Here is a 17,126-nt window from a genome sequence, read left to right as displayed (position 1 = left end):
TACAATAATAACCACAGGGTTAAGGTTGGGGGACGATCGTGCATTTGGAAACAGGAAGCAAACAGTCTCCTGTTACAAACATGGATGTATTAAGGAGAACCGCGTTCAAATATGGCGCCCAGTCAATCCTATGAAAGTTGCTTAATGGTGCATTTTACGCCCATAGAGCACAGGAGTCCTTCTCCAGCGCAACCGAGACTTCCGCTGGCCGAGCCGGCTAACATGCAGCTCTTTTAGACTTTCCAAATGTTATCACACCAAATGGATCAGAATCTGTCAAATCAAACGAGTCATTTCGCTCATAAACATTCATTCACAGTTTGACAACAGCTGCTTTTCCAATTATTATGTGCAGGGAAAACGATCTTTGGCTCAGTTTGCATCACATCACCGACCAGGAGGTTGTAATTACACAGTTTGTTCAGAAGTTTAAGAAAGTGAAACTTTGATTGATTTCTGGAGGCGGATGTCATGATGAAGATCATATGAAAACTGAAATGAAGCAGTTTCATGAACATGCGTCATACTGTCATTATTTCTGTATAAGATCTGCTGTATGTAAGCGTGAGAAAAACATATAAATGAAAAGGAAAAGAGAAGCTAAAAATATACCAGCGGGGAAGTGACATTTCAGCCAGAAGAGATGAAGTTATTATACAAGAAAAGGGAAAGGAGGATGATATAAACTGGCAGATCAATTACTGAATTTATGTGTGTGTGTGTTGATTTAGTTTCACTCTCTAATTTAAACATCATTATCATCATCATCACTCAATTTACATCAAATGCCACTTAACAAAGAACATCAGTGTTCATGAACAAAGTAGAGACTAAAAAACAAAGAGAACTTCAATCAAACATGTAGTTTCTGGTTCTTCCTGCAAGTTCTGGAGCTTCTTAAGATGCTCGAGGAGTCGAGAAAGATGAGACCTCCAGCAACACTTGTAGCATGAAGAACAACTTTATTAGTTGACCGACGCGTTTTGGCTTGCGACCTTCATCAGGGTCATCATAAAACACATTACAAACAACATTTAAATAAAGTAAGTTGGGCATAAAAAAGTTAGAAGGTAAAAAAAAAAAATATAAAGACAACCAACCATATAGGCTACATCCAGACACATATCAGCCAATGGGGCATCTACAAAGATGGGTTGGATATATGGTCATGTGGCTTCAGGCCAATCGTTGTCCAAGAAGAGACATGGGTGACGCCATATTAGGTCCATTAACTAGAAAGGTGTGCCTAGGGGGTTGTACTTGGGTTTTTTGTTCATGCAAAAATGTGCCTATTAGATATGGCATACATTTAGAAACACTTTGCTCAAGGAGTCACTCGTTAATCTACGATCATTTCTAAGAGCGTCCTCAATTATGTTCAGTTATGTTATGCGAAAGTTGTAATTACACAGTTTGGCCACTGTGTCAAATTGTCTTCAGAGCCCGACACTATTCCTCAGGGTTTGGTGACTAAAGTTGGGTTAATGCCTCTGTCCGCCCAACCCGCTCCCCTGAGCCTGGAAATGTGTCGACATTTATATACAGTACGTCATCTGACCTTCACTGCTGCTCCAGGTCGTAATTACTACAGCTGCTAGATGGAAACTGTCACTCAAACGTAACTATGTGTCATTTTTGAACAGCTGAAATTACGACCTATTGTGTGGTTTTTCCTGGAAAGACAGACTCTATAGATTATATCACACATAATTAACCAGCTAACTGATAACTGACCTCTCAGTTTGGTGATCACAAGATCATATCACATTTTTTTCTGGTTCAATACCACACAAACAAGCATTCTGATCGGTATGGATTATTCTCCAATAACTACAACTTCATTACCACTCAGAATAACACTCATACAGTAACTGAAACCCGCTGATTTCAGTTCCTATTAGCTTACAGATTCTCCTGTTTGTTGGAGTAATAAAGTTAAATTTATTACAAGGTTGACAAAGATAAAAAATTTTAAAAAAGTCTCCAGTGTATTCCCCCAAACACTGACTGACTAAACAATATTTATGTTTAGCTGAGAAGATGTATAAGCGAGGTAATCCACTCTGATCCATGTAGATATAAAAAGGATAATAACGCATGAGGCAGAAGAAATCCCTTAAATTCTAGAGACTATATTTTCAGCATAAAGAACTGCTTCAACAGCACAGATTTCCTCTTTTTTTTTCTTTCTGTTAAGACACTGCATATTTCAAATCTGAAATATCATCCAGTGTCTCATTTAAGAAGGTAATTCTCCTTTACTGATGCTGTTATAAGTGAAAATGTCAGCGGCTAATCCCATTAAACGAGCATTATCTGAGCTGATATAATGTACTGAAATTGCAGGTAATTGCGGTTCACTGGGGTGATGAAGTTAGTTGACATTGCTGATACCAAATGGACGACCCAGCTCAATCTGAGAACCGTCTGTAAGCTATGTAACGAAAATACACAACATCGCAAAGTTTAAATGTTATAAAAGACACAAATAAATGTTTTATACTCGGTATTCAGTATGAAAATGATGCTTAATGTGCAGTAAACAGTCTTTATGATTCATGTTACTGGGTGGAAAGTTGGTTTAAGAAAGTAAACTTTGATTGATTGCTGGAGGCAGATGTTACGCTGAAGATCATATTAAAACTGAAATGAAGCAGTTTCATGAACATGCGTCATACTGTCATTATTTCTGTTTAAGATCTGCTGTATGTAAGCGTGAGAAAAACATACAAATGAAAAAGGAAAAGAGAAGATATGGAAGCTATAAATATACCAACGGGGAAGTGACATTTCTGCCAGAGGAGATGAAGATATTATACGAGAAGAGGGAAAGGAGGATGATATAAACTGGCAGATCAATTATTGAATTTATTTGTTGATTTAGTTTAGTTTAGTTTCATTCAATTATCATCAAATGCCACTTAACAAAGAACATCAGTGTTCATGAACAAAGTAGAGACTTAAAAAATGCACAAAAACAATGAAAACTTCAATCAAACATGTAGTTTTTGGTTCTTCCTGCAAGTTCTGGAGCTTCTTACGATGCTCAAGGAGTCACTAATTAATCTACGATAATTTCTAAGAGCGTTTTCCGTTACGATGCTTTTGGGAAACACCTTTTAAGCCTAATAAGGTGTGTAAGATGGAATTTACGATCATCTTAGCCTTAATATACGTCTTGGACACGAGGTCCGGGTCAGTTTCTCAAGAGGAGGGGATGAAGAGTATCTCCAGTCACAGTTATTAAACACCGTAGCAGTGTTTCACTTGTAGACTGTATATCAATGTGGACATAGAGAGGTGTGACATCACTCATTGGTTTGGATCGAAGCTGGTTTGAAGCTCAGAGTTGCAGCTTTTGGTCGGCGTCATGTTTTCCGTTTGGAGCCAGGACCTTCTAAATAAGGAGTTTCACGCTCTGGAAACACGTCCTGCTACCTCAGACCAAAACAAACACTTGGGCTAACGTTAGCTACTTTAGCTAAATTGTGCTAACAGGGCAGGTATCAAGTCACATTAAAACTTACTGAAATACTGTGACAATAGTTCGACTCGGTGGTGAGCCAGCTGTCAATCACAGCTGTCAATCAACACTCACATGGCAGACATCAAAATGACCACCAGGACACTTATTTAGAGATCGAGACCATAATGACTGAAAAAAAGACCGACTTTGTATTTCTAGAGAGACGTTGTTGCTTCCACATTGGCTGACAGTTTGTACTTAAACAGATAAGATTTGACATAAAACTGTCACTACGTGGTTAAAGTGTCAGATAGGAGGGCACAGTTCATCTCATATTGATGTAAACCTTTAATATAGCAGCACTTTCACCTCATACTCATTGTCTCCTGTCAGCAGAGCAAACTCTACCTGTCACCTCTCTACTACTTGTGGCTCTAACTGTATAAACTATATATTCAATTAGAATAACGTACAGCCTCTTTAAGCAGATAAACTGCATACGGTTGTTTTTCTCAGTCTGTCTCGTTGCATCCGTCACGCCGGCGAATCAAGCGCCGTGTGACGTCGCCTCTCAGCGAACGGCTTCATTTCCAAAAGAAGATGGGAGCATGACTGACCGTGAACTAAAAGACGGGCAGCTTAGTGACAGTGCGTGTGTGTGTGTGTGTGTGTGTGTGTGTGTGTGTGTGTGTGCAGCTGCGTTTCCTTCAAGAGTTACAGTCTTAAACAATATACCCTAAATGCTCCGCATCCTCAAGTAAACCTAATAACTCTGACACACAGCTAACTGTGAAAAATATTATGCCTCTTTCATCGCTCGCAAGTGAACAAATGATAATTGCAGTAAATACATTCCTCCCAGCGCCTATAATTTTCTAAACACCCAAACAGCTGCAAGTTCTCAGTCGCCTTCCTCCATATCCCAACATGGAAAAACAAACTGGTTTTACATTAGACTGAAAACGACAAGACAAGAAGAAATATCACAGGAAAGTGACAAGTCGACTCCATTTTTTAAGTTATCACTTTGCATTATTGATAAACTGAGTGCTATTATGTAATCAGTGGCATATATACTATTGATTTTAACCTAGAATGACGCCCTAGATAACTGTCATCATTAATGGGGTTGGTTTTTTTTTTGCTTTATTGAAAGCATTGTAATGAAGATGCCCTAGTTGGGTTTTTTCTAATCCTCATAACAATTAGCGCTCATAATTGATACAATTAGACTTCTTCAGTCAGTTATAAGATATACAAATTAATTACAGCTTTGTTGCAGCAAATAATAACAAAACATCGAGCGAGACATCGTACAAGATAGATTATATCATGTTTTTTTTCTTTTTTCATTAACAAAAAGCTTCTCCTTCAAATAATAATGGGAGTAGTTGATATGGATAAAAACACTGCTGCAGTCTAATACAACAACCTTCACAACAATTATTATGTTGTTGATTTATTTTGTGGTTATTTGGAGGCTGTATTGGGTGATTGAATCAATGACCTGATTGATTATAGTATTGCACAAATAACTTTTAAAGTGTGTAAAAATGTGTTGCCATCAAATATGTTAAACATGTTTGTAAAAAAAAGAGGCAGCAAATGTCAACTTAAAAGAATATTTATGTTTAAATAATTTCACTCATTTCAATAAAAGTGGATCTTCGGTGGCCCTGAGATGCAAAACAACAACAACATTTCACAAAAATGTTTTGATTGGGTAGAATTTCTTTCTTCTCAATAGTGTTAATATACAAATTTTAAACTGAGTTTACAAGGATGGAAGAAGAGACTGAAAAATACTGGGATATTTGAACAAAGAGTATTAATATGATGTTATTGTCAATATGCTTTCAACATGTCACGATGTCAAAATGTCCCTTTGGACCCTAAACGCACGTTTTAAAAGTAGGACTTGAATGTGATTTCTGAAGTGTTTTGCACCTCAGGGCCACCGTAGCGAACATCAGGAACGATCTTGAGGACCTAAAAATGTGTAGTACAATAAGGAAATCTTAATAATTGTTTTAAAGTAATGTAATACACAAATATACGTTATATATGTTTGATATCCCATCACAGTCTACATACATTATAAATCACTTCTTGTGACAGTTGTGAATCAACACGTGTTTATATGTATATGTATAATTACTTGTTAAGTTATCGTCTGAATTCTGTAGCTTCAAATAATGGAACTTTTGTGTGTGGTAAGGTGGCCGACACCATTTTTGTCAATGCTTTCATTTGTTCGTTAAGTTGACGCTGTTTAAACACTTTGGTGTATTATTGTCTTCAGTTTTACATAAAATCATGTATAAGTGTATACATATGTTTGCAGAATGTGTAGGTGAATATATGTTGTGCTTGATGTGCATATGTACTGTGTCTGTTAATTAATCATTATTATTATTTTATTTCTTTCATAATTTGTTTGCCTTAACTTAACAACCAAAATCAATAAATCAATATTCCTAATATTTAGTCTACCTTAATTCATATATGTAAATAGGATTGACAAAATGTGACATTATGTATGTCAAGTTATTGATATATCATTACAGAAAATCAATGGAAAATCAATTGAGAAACCGATAAAATAACCAATATTGCCCTAATCCAGTATCCACGATGATCACGCTAACATATTATGATGGTCTAGAAGAATCTGGTTCAACCGTTTAATGAATGTATTCATAAAAAATCTGTTTTTCTGAGTGGGTGTTAACATATCAGTGATAAAAATCAATCAGCAGAAGTGCTACAATTCATGTGTTTGTGTGATTTTGTCGACCACAGTGTGTGTTGTGTTGTGTTGTGAAACAGAAACCGGAGCGGGGGAGAGCTCTGAGGTGGAACAAATCCATGACCTTGGTCAGGAGGGTTTAAGGTGTTGTGTGTGGCAGGATAAAGCAGACCTCTGGGTGCCTCGTTAAGGAGCTCTGACTCACCTGCTTGTGGTGGTGGTCGTAGGAGTTGATGTGGTTGTCGTACTGTTGATGTCTCACGTACTGCTTATCGCACAGCTCGCAGTAGAAACTGGAGTCTCCTTCCTCCTGCACACAGAGAGAGAGAGAGACAGAGAGAGAGAGACAGATAGATAGAAAGGAAGAAAGAAAAAGAAGTTAAAGTCTCATTAAGTCGTCTCATTTCTTGTATTGTGTGTCTTTGTGGTGAGTCATCGCACCAGTAACACGATATATAAGTCTTCCTTTTCATATTATAATGAGTTTTAATGGGAAAAAATACCCAGATTTGATTTGTTTTAACCCTGATCTTATGTTGATAAGCATCCAAAAGTCTTTCTGCTGCATAAAGGAACTGATCAGCATAGTATCCAGCAGTCCTCAGGTAATAGAAAGTGAAGAGTTATTGTGAGAAACTATTGATTAGGCTCCAGAACTCACCTAATTAAGTTGAAAAGAAAGAAAACAACGAGGGAAGTTGCTTCGCCAATTCTGTTTCTTTCGCAAATGTTCTCATATTTTTGTTTCAAATAAAACCAAGAACAGTGAGCTCTGAGGATTTTGAGTGCCGACGGTTTGATTGACAGCTGTCTCAGTCAATTATATTCAGCCGAAGCTTCGTTCTCTTTGACTAAATCTGTATTTCTTGCCAAAACGTCTCTTTAGAAACAAACAGAAACAAACAGATTTTTTATCTCTGTATAAGTCTCTGTCAACGTTTTGAAGTGGAAGCAAGTAATTAAATACATTTACTCAACTACTACTGTACTGAAGTACAACTTTCAGGTACTTGAACATTATATTCCAAATATTCCACTTTGTGCTTGAATACATTTATTTAACAGCTGTTGCTAGATTTTACTTTACATTTTACACACAAAATATGTGATTAACCTGTGAAATATGATGCATTACTACAGATTAAAGATTAGATATATGGAGGTTGGAGTTATGTAAAGCTACAGTATGTATGCTGGGTTTTACGTTTAGGCACCATCTACTAGTAAAAGGTTTTTTTTTGGGGACGTCTGAGATGAAAGCTGACAGTCGTGAAAGAAACGGTGTCCTAGATTTCACTGTGAGACGTCCACCGACGACCGATGTGGAGCTTCGGCGACCAAAAGAAAGCCTGAGGCAAAATCCTGACAATGTGACTGCTGCTACAACCCACGACGACAGAGAAACCAATCAGAATATGACAAGTAACAACACTGAGTCAACTGGGCGGCGTGACATTTGCGTAAATGCGGTTATGGAATAAAGTTCAGAGGGGGAAAAAAAACACATTTGATCTCCTTAATAAGTCCGTGGCGCACACAAAAACAAGATGACATCAGAGCTGCAGGTGGATGACGCACTTCTGCTTTACGTCGTAGCGCTACAACTCATCACACAGTCAGTCTGACAGCTTCACACTGATAATCTGACACAGATTGAGACCAAGGTTTTATTACAGTCGTCTCACACAGTGTGACATAAACAATAAACTTACACAATCATTGTCACACGGTTTAAATGCACTTTTAGAAGGATTAAGATGTAAATCGTCCTGCAATAAAACTAACAGAAGAGCCACAGAAATCCTCCAAATAATAAGTGTTTTATCCTGAAGTTCAAGAGAAAAGATTATTATCTCGTGCACATTATCAATTTTTTGGGGCTCCACAATTTAACTCTCTGAAACTGACTATTTTGCATAATTATTACTTTTATTTTTGATATTTTAAGTACGTTTTCCTGATGATACTTATAATGTACAGAGTTGCAATGATTATTAATCGATCACTCGGCCAACAGAAAATTAATCGGCTGCTTTTTTGATAATGGAATAATCATTTTAGTCATTTTTTCAAGCAGAAATACCAAATATTTGCAGGTTTCAGTTTCTCAAATGTGATGATTTGATGCTTTCTTTGTCAAACATGATGATTTTTAGAGGTTTTGGACTGTTGATCAAACAAAACAAGACGTCTCCTTTGATTATGGAAAATTATAACATGTATTCTTCACTATTTCTAACAAAAGAATGACTCGACAATGGAAAATAATCATTAGTTGCAGCCTTGCTTATGTATAAATGCATGTTTACGCTGCTGTTTTTCTATTTTTACTTCAGTAAGGGAGCTGAACACTTCTCTCATCACTGATATTACTTTTCCACATGACAGCAGTGTTAATTTTTTGCTACATATCACCCATGAGAGAAAACTGGGAACATACCGCACTGTACCTTTCATGTTACGTTTGCATATTTATAAACTATGACTCTGTTCGTCATAAAAAAAACAAAATGTGTGTGGCCGGAGCCGGCGCAGGTCATAAAATGTGTTTATGTGTTTATGGGGAACATATATTCATCATACTGGAGCTTTTCATTCGTTACCTGTCATATGGAGAGTGTGTGTGTGTGTGTGTGTGTGTGTGTGTGTGTGTGTGTGTGTATATTTGTGTGTGTGCATGCTCATAGAGTTTGTCATGTGGAGTGATGCTGTCTCTATTGCTTCCGATGGCTAATGGGCCCTTCAATCACAGCTATTGATCAGCAATCTGAGTGTCTGAGTGAGCGCACACACACACACACACACACACACACACACACACACACACACACATATATATCTGCAAAACCCACATACATCCATAGCTTTTAATACAGCAGTGGGTCTTAAGCTCACACAGATATTCACAGATTTTCACAGAACTTTTAGGCCTCTACACACACACACACACACAGATAGAGAGAGAGACAGACACACACACACACACACACACACACACACACACACACCATCTCCATTAATGGAAGATTGATTTATCTTTAAAAGTAGGGAACATTCAATCTGTGACACGACCTTCAGTGGAGGTCTGGATGCTGTGTGAGTGTCTCTGCGTGTGTGTCACAGTTTGTATAAGTTGGAAATTTCCAACTTTTTTGTCTCTAAAAAAAAAAAAAACCGCAGTGGAAAAGCTTCCTGGGGAGGGTGGATGGGAGAGGAAGGGGACCAGAAAGACAAGAAAAGACAAACAGCCAGCGAGCCAGACTGAGACTGAAAATGTGACAGAGGACAGATGGAGACAAACAGAAAGACAGTGACAAAAACAGAAGGGGAAACACAGACAACCTTGTTTAATCCCCCCCCCCCCTCGAACAGTCGCCATCCTCTGCCATTACCACCAGGGATCTCCTCCTCCTTCAGTCAGCATTAGCTCATCAGACAAGTGATCGCTGCAGCTACCGTAATTCCATTAAGTAACGAATTTATGCTACATTATTCTATTACAGAACGAAACATTACATTTGCATTATTTAATCAAAGACGGCATTGGTTTGCATTATGTCATTAAAGATGTCGTTGGGTTGCATTAGCCCGCTGAAGATGGGTTTGGATGTCCATTAAACATGGCTTGCTGGATAGCTTGGAAATTGCTCCTCAGTAAAGTCAAATTAAAACACATTACAGTTTAGAAGTTTTTGGTACACTGTGTCGCAACCAAATAAAGGATGTATTGTCTTGTTGCCATGTGAACATCTCATAGTTTTATGGCTTTTTGTTTTGTTTTTTGTTTTTTTTTGCACTGCAGCTGAGGGAGAGTTTTGTTGAAGAGTTAAGGAAATAGCCCAACCCATAGTGGGAATGAATTTTTCAAAACCCACAGGATAAACTCTCAGATGAATAGTGGTCAGGCAAAAAAAAACAAAAAAAAAACAGACTATATCTTGCAAGCTCAGTTTTTTAAAACAAGATTTTAGCCTGAAAAATATGCTGAGAGGCAACTGAAGCAGATCAACCTGTTCAAACACATTAACAAACTATTCATGAGACTTTTGATTTTTTTTCTTTCTCAAACTCCTGAACCTTGACGTTAGATTATATTATGGATGATTCTGGCAAAAAAAAAAAAAAAACATGTATTTTGTATGTAATCAACAATAACAGATTTATTTAGTATAAACGCAATCATTCACCGGTTGCATCTTCTGAAATTTGAGTATTTCCTGCTTTTCTCCATTTTTTTATTGTCATCAAATGAAAATCTTTGGGCTTTGGATTGTTGGTTGGACAGAGTGAGTAATCTGGAGATGGCTCAGGGAAGCTGTGATGAGCATTTTTCACAATTTTGTGACATTTGTGCTGCTGGAGCTGCAACGATTTTTTACACAAACATAAAATACATCAACAGTACTCACAAAGATATAACATAACTTACATCACAAACACAATAACAGACATACCACATGTATACATATATATACACACATACATGTCAAGTACTAGGGGCAACATTTAGTTCATGAATCAATTAGCTGATCAATAGAAAATTGATCGGCAACTATTTTGACAGTCGAATAAACGTTTTAGTTTTTTTTTCAGCAAAATGCTGAATGTTTCCAGCTTCTCAAATGTGATATTACATGATAATAAACTGAATATCTTTGGGTTTTTAGACAGTTCAGCGGACAAAACAAAAGACATTTGAAGACAATTAACCAATTAATGGAGAACATATAGGTCAGCAGCAGCTCTGTTACACATTAAACCATAGAAGAAGTGTCTCTACTCTCCAGAATAAAGGTATCAATATCATGAGTTGATGCTCTGAAGAAGCTTTATGCCAAAACATGTCAGCAGATTTATCAGCCTGTTGACTTTGAATAAACACATGAGGCCATTCATTTACTGTTCTCTTATGACGGAGTGCCACCTTTTCTTCCTATGAATATAGAAACATAAGAGAAACGCACGTGTTTCCTCTTTGACGATGTCATTAGATCAGCTTTCATATATTTTTAGCTTGAAAATCAGAAAGATGTCTCAGTAAGAAGAGAACGATTCATCTCATCTGTTGTTTTTGATCAAAACAAACCCTTTTTAGCCTCGCTAGACTAGAAGAAGGTAAGCTGTCTATTGAAACGCTTCAATCTGGTTTAATTGTAACAAAGCTCGCACGTTTCTCGGAGCTTTTATGAAATCATTTTTTTGGCTGTTTTGGTAGAAGAAATCCATAACAAATTTTCACAGAGACACATCTCTGACATACCATCGGCTTATAAAATGCTAATGTGTTAGGAAACAGTTACACATCCAGCTGACACACAGCAACATGAGAACCCCAAATTATGTTTCTGATTAATTTAATTATTCACTCTCCTTTGAGTTCTGGTTTGATCTCATCTAAAAAAAAACAAAAAAAAACAACAAACCAAACAAACATCTGACTCTTTAGAAGCTCGATGTTCCACTTTCCTCACCAGTGGCTTGTTTATGTCGTGTCTGTCGTTTGATGCTAGACAGTTAGCGTGAGCGCTCTGGCTTGTCTGATTTTTTGTTTACTGGAAACGGCTGCTGCAGTCTTTGTTCAAGCGGGAAACCAAAACAGCGAACCAAAAGAGGCTAAAACCTGCTCGGAGCTGCAGAGTCGGGCGCTGACTGTTAACACCCAATTAGATGCATTTTGACTTTTTTACTTGAGGAAGAAGACAAAAAAAAAAGGGAGGGAGGAAAAAAAAAAAGCATCAAATAATCTACATCTTAGGATGCCTCGCTCGAGTCAATATCTCGAAATGTATTACTTTTGCTGAAACAAAGCTGTCGGCTGTAACTAATTTGATTTTCGATGTCTTCTAACTGGCTTGATAAGTCTGAAGTGTGAAGACGTGTGAAGTGAATCTCTCTCTCTCTCTCTCTCTCTTTCTCTCTGCAGCTTTCTTTCCAGCCTCGCTTGCTCGCAGAGCAGCTCCTGTAAATGACTCTCTTACTGACAGATCTCTTCTCCTCTGCCTCCCTCAGGGTTATGTTCTTTCTCCAAGCTTGTAGTTTCTTAACACTAATGACTAACCACAGCCAGTATGTAGATAGACATTTTTATCAAGTTTTTTTGGGGGGGTCAAGTTAGGTCATTTTTTAAAATATTTTTGCAGTAGAAACAGCCTTTATGTTGATCGTTTGGAGCCCCTGCGATGAGGCGGATTCATCAGTTGCTTTAAAAACTAAGGACAAGGTCTCAACCCGCTTTGAGAACCTACTGTGATAAAAGGCGAGAAAATTGAATTGGTGGGCAAAATATCTGAGGAAAAAAAAACACAACAAATCTGTAGGAAGATGCAACAGCAGTTTGTGTCTTCTGCAGGAAATTATCAAATTAAACGTCGTTTCACTGGAGTTTCATTAAATACTTTTTGAACCTTTTGAATCGTTGCTTGGCTCCGCAGCCTTTAGCAATAAGAACAGATTAGTGAGCTCGGTGAAAAGTAGCCAGGAAGGTTACAAGCGTGCAGCGTGGGGAAAAAACAACTGACTCAACCCTGAGAAACATATGGCGAGGAAAGCTGATGCCGCTCCTGCTTTGTCCCGGTCAGCCCCACCGAGGGCGGTGTGCGAGCCCTCTGGGTAACATCTCAGAGTGCCAAAAAATTCAAGAGTAAAAGAATAAGGGATTACTTTATCCCCACTGCACTTTAACTGCTTAATTTGCAGACAAGATGATGCTGCTTTCAATCTGTGCAAGGGCGTCATATTTTCCATTGATAATCAACATTTTATAGGACTATATGGAGCTATTGTTTTTTTTTGGTCTGTATATGTCACGCCGCAGTGTGCTTTATTGTGCGGTTTATTCAGTTTTATTATTGTATGTTTTTCATCATAAATCCTGTCGAGAAACAAACAAAAAAAAAAAAAAACCTTCTGGGACAATAAAGGTTTAAATTAAAAGGGAAACGAAGTGAAATGAAATGAGAGGGAGAGTGTGTGTGTGTGTGTGTGTGTGTGTGTGTGTGTGTGTGTGTGTGTGTGTGTTTGGTGGCCAACACCCCCCATACAATCAGAACGAGTGCATTCATCTAATTGAAAGGAAAAGAAAACAAGTAGTTGACCAAATGCAGCACTCAGCCTACATTATACATTATATTATATTATATTATATTATATTATATTATATTATATTATATTATATTATATTATATTATATTATATTATATTATATTATATTATATTATATTATATTAGTGGGCTGTTCTGGTCTTCTAGAGGCAAACAGGAGTTTATTAATTCGTTGTGAAGACATCCAGGCTTCCATATTAGCAGCAAACAAAGCAACAAACCAACTGTGATGTTGAGAAACTCTCACAGACTCGACGGTGTAACAAACAGTACAGTAGCTTTCTTTGCTTACAGTAGATGTAAAAATCACTCCCTTCATTTTCTGTGTGGGGGTTGAATTGATGAGCACTTTGCAGGGTCTGTTAATTGGGCGAATAAGTTGCTTCTTGTTCATTTATTAGAAATTGGATGTGGGTCAAGATCATAGGAGGGCCCCCTTTTCTGCTTACAGTTGAACAGTTGTTGTGTTTTTTTAAAAAAAAAGGGAGGCAAGAAGATTTACAAAGGAAGAAAGTAACGGAGCAACTGCATCACTAATGTACAGGAAAATGTTTGGTAATTAATTCATTTTAGAATATATTTTAGAAAGGAAATGCACTTCCAGTTTTTTTTGTGGCATCTTGATCTTGTTCCTATAGACTGACGCTGCAACTAACCATCACTTTCATTATCGATTAATCTGCCGCTTATTTTCCATAGTAATCGATTAATTGCGCTTTGTCTTGGTAATGTTAGAAAATAATGAGGAATGCCTGTTATAATTTCCCAGTCAAAGGTCAAAGGTGTCATATGTCTTGTTTTGTTTGACCAACTGTCCAAAACCCAAAGAAAACCAGATTACCGTCATGTTTGATGACAAAAAGCACTAAATCATCACATCTGAGAAGCTAAAAGCGGCAAATATTTGGCATTTTTGCTTAAAAAAATACAAAAATAGTTGAACTACTCAATTAATTGGCTAATTGTTGCAGCTCTACTATAGACTCCACAGTATAAACCTAGTATTTGAGTGTCTGTATCCACGGTTACCTTGATGACCAAACATGTAAAAAGGATCCCAGATGTATTATTTCAAGTATGTGATTCATTAGAGATGCATTCAAACTATTTTCCCATTAATTATAGCTGAAAATAAGCTACAATTCTTGAGATAGTTAAAAAAAAAAAGGTCATTAGGTCATTACTAACAAGACCAACTAAATCACATCCGTGTGAACAACCACAGCAAAAGAAAACCAAACGACTTTATTTCTGCATTTATTCATCAGTCTAGCATGAAATTCTCACGTTCTCTGTATCACTATAGTTTAGCTGAGTTTACCTCCACTATCCTCTGATGTATTTTTTTTTTTTCACGTCAGCTGATGGTGAAAGAAACTACAAGGGGGCGAGTTTGGCCGCTTTTCATGTGTTTGTCTCTCGGGAGCGTATTGCTGCTCACTCAGCTGTTGGAGTTGCTGCATTTTCGGTTAGCCAAAACAACTTCCCAGTTTGTACACGCAGGGGACCTTATGGATTACTTCACATTTTTTTTTGAGCGTGTTGTCAGAGTCGAATCACACTGGTAGAGCTCGAGTTCTGCACTGAGGGACTGCAGCAAAAAGAGCGGCAGAGGCTGCACTAGCTGGGACTATAAAGGCCGAGCTGACTGCATGCGTCTGTGCTGCAGTGAAGCTTTCTCTGGACTCTGGACTGTTTTTGTTGTTGGATTCTGATGCTGACAGCAGCTCTAAAGGAGTGTCTGTGACAGCGGGGGGGGGGGGGGTTGAAATGTTCCTAAAAGGTGAACTGAAAGAAAATGCAATATAGATAGAAGTAAGAGAGCTTTTATTGGCTTTAAATAACTGTTTCTGTGAGCTGACCGAGCATTAACTTGGATGATTTGCAGGCGTCAAGGTTAAAAAGTCAAATTTGATTGCAAAGGTTGAATAAATCCACAGTATTTCAACAACCATTTATCACTGTAAAGCAGCTTCTAACTACACATTGAAATATAATCTAAATTATGTGACCTGAATGTTTAAACATTGTTAGTTTAATCCAGTCTTCACCAAAACACAGAGACGTCTTTTGACTTGCAAATCACAGTACGCCACATATACTACAGTACATGTGTCCTACTGTACTTGCTAATAGTAGCCACATAGCAGAGCTAATATGGGACAATTCACTGTTTCACCTGCTTTTTCCCATCCATACTAAAGGTAGCCATTATTTGGTTGTTTTATATTATATATTATCATATAAAACAGTGATTTTTATAATTATTATTTGTATATCTGACAAGTAGCAGAAACCTTGTCTGACTGCTGAAAGTATTTCTGCCAAACAGCCAAGTTTGCCTTTAATACCTTGTTCTCATCATATTCTACAGACTTTAAGGAAAAGCAGCCGAGTGAGAAAAACTACTTACATCAGCTTTCTAGTTGGAATAACAGCACAAGTAGGAGATAAGGAGAATTTCGGATTTGATAGAAACTTGTATGTCTCACTTGGCACAAGAGGAAGAACTACAGTAGTGTCACCATCACTGGCAATGTAAATAAAATTCAATATATATTCAATAGCTATATGTGTGTGTGTGTGTGTGTGTGTGTGTGTACATTGCAAAGAAGAAGCAGGAGCTCTTTGATAGTTATGCGGCGCTGACTTTTCCTTAACCTGACATTTTGGCAACAGCATCCTTTAGAGCTTAAAAGACAAAACTAAATCACATCATATGTATTTGAAGCTGGAAGTTCAACCTAAAGTAACCTGTTCAGTATATATGTGGGGTTGAAGGATGCAAGATCCTGTGTTTGCCATATAATGTATAAAATTCTGTAAGATTTTATGCATTTATGCACTTTTTAAACTGACTTATCTGCACATCCTGGTAACTTCATATATAAATATCTATATATATATGATGTGATGTGAGAGCTGACGGACTACACAATGGACAAACTTACACAGTTTGTTTATATCTGGTTTACCTTGTTAATGGCCCACTAAAACATATGTAACTGGGCAAAATAGCTACTTCAGTCCAGTCTACAAAAACACAAAGCCTGAGCACAGAGTCCTCTCGCTGGAGGTTTACAGGCACATCATGTGGACGACATTAACAGATGATGTTTTCTCAGATTTCTAGACATTTAGGCGTCTAAGTCAATAGTGAAACCTCAAGCTCAAGCTCAAGCAACAGTACAAGCAATCAAGCAATGGGAACCGCCATCTTGGAATGATATATGAAGGCTCCCATCATGTTCTTCCCATCCTGTCAACATGGCGTGAGTGCAGCATATGGATCTGACATGCACAACGTAAGAGTACATGTCGGCCCAGTGGGACAAGATCTCTGAAGGGTAGAGAAACAGTTTCAGCCGGTATAAAAAAAAAACTATACAGGTTCCAGCACAAAGAAGACATCCATATTTAAGCATGATGACAATGACTAAAAGATGTAAAAACCTGCACAGCTGGTGTCAAGAAATGAAACCATTCGTGTAATTTTCATAATAACAGAAAATCGCACTCCGACGACCGGCTTATTCATGTTTTTGATCTATGACATAATATGTCCCACAACGAGTCAATGTCCATCATCACAGATGTCAGAAATAACACCGGTTAAAAGATGTATGAAAAAGAAGTCAAGAGTCAGAGAGCAGAGCAAGCGCGTTTTCTTGATTTTAATCCACATGACTGTGAGACACCACGCTGGATGCCAAGTCTCAAACACTGGGGAAGATGTTGCGTGTAGATGTGTGCTGGAGCCTAAAGACCTGAGAGATCAAACATATGGCGGTGCGTCTGGCTTTATATCTG

At 37.6% G+C, this 17,126-nt stretch overlaps 1 protein-coding gene across 1 annotated transcript in view; it reads right to left on the bottom strand.

Moving 5' to 3' along the window:
• The window catches only part of LOC137197331 (uncharacterized), a 70,724-nt gene that overhangs the window by 16,565 nt on the left and 37,033 nt on the right, over positions 1 to 17,126 (bottom strand). The window contains exon 2 of the mRNA XM_067610675.1: positions 6,421 to 6,525. Coding sequence (XP_067466776.1) covers positions 6,421 to 6,525 — 105 coding nt within the window. The remainder of the gene's footprint in view (positions 1 to 6,420; positions 6,526 to 17,126) is intronic.

Source organism: Thunnus thynnus, chromosome 14, assembly GCF_963924715.1.
Source record: "Thunnus thynnus chromosome 14, fThuThy2.1, whole genome shotgun sequence".
Taxonomy (NCBI): Eukaryota; Metazoa; Chordata; class Actinopteri; order Scombriformes; family Scombridae; genus Thunnus; species Thunnus thynnus.
The sequence above is the reverse complement of the archived record's forward strand: the minus strand, read 5'-3'. Positions and strand labels throughout refer to the sequence as shown.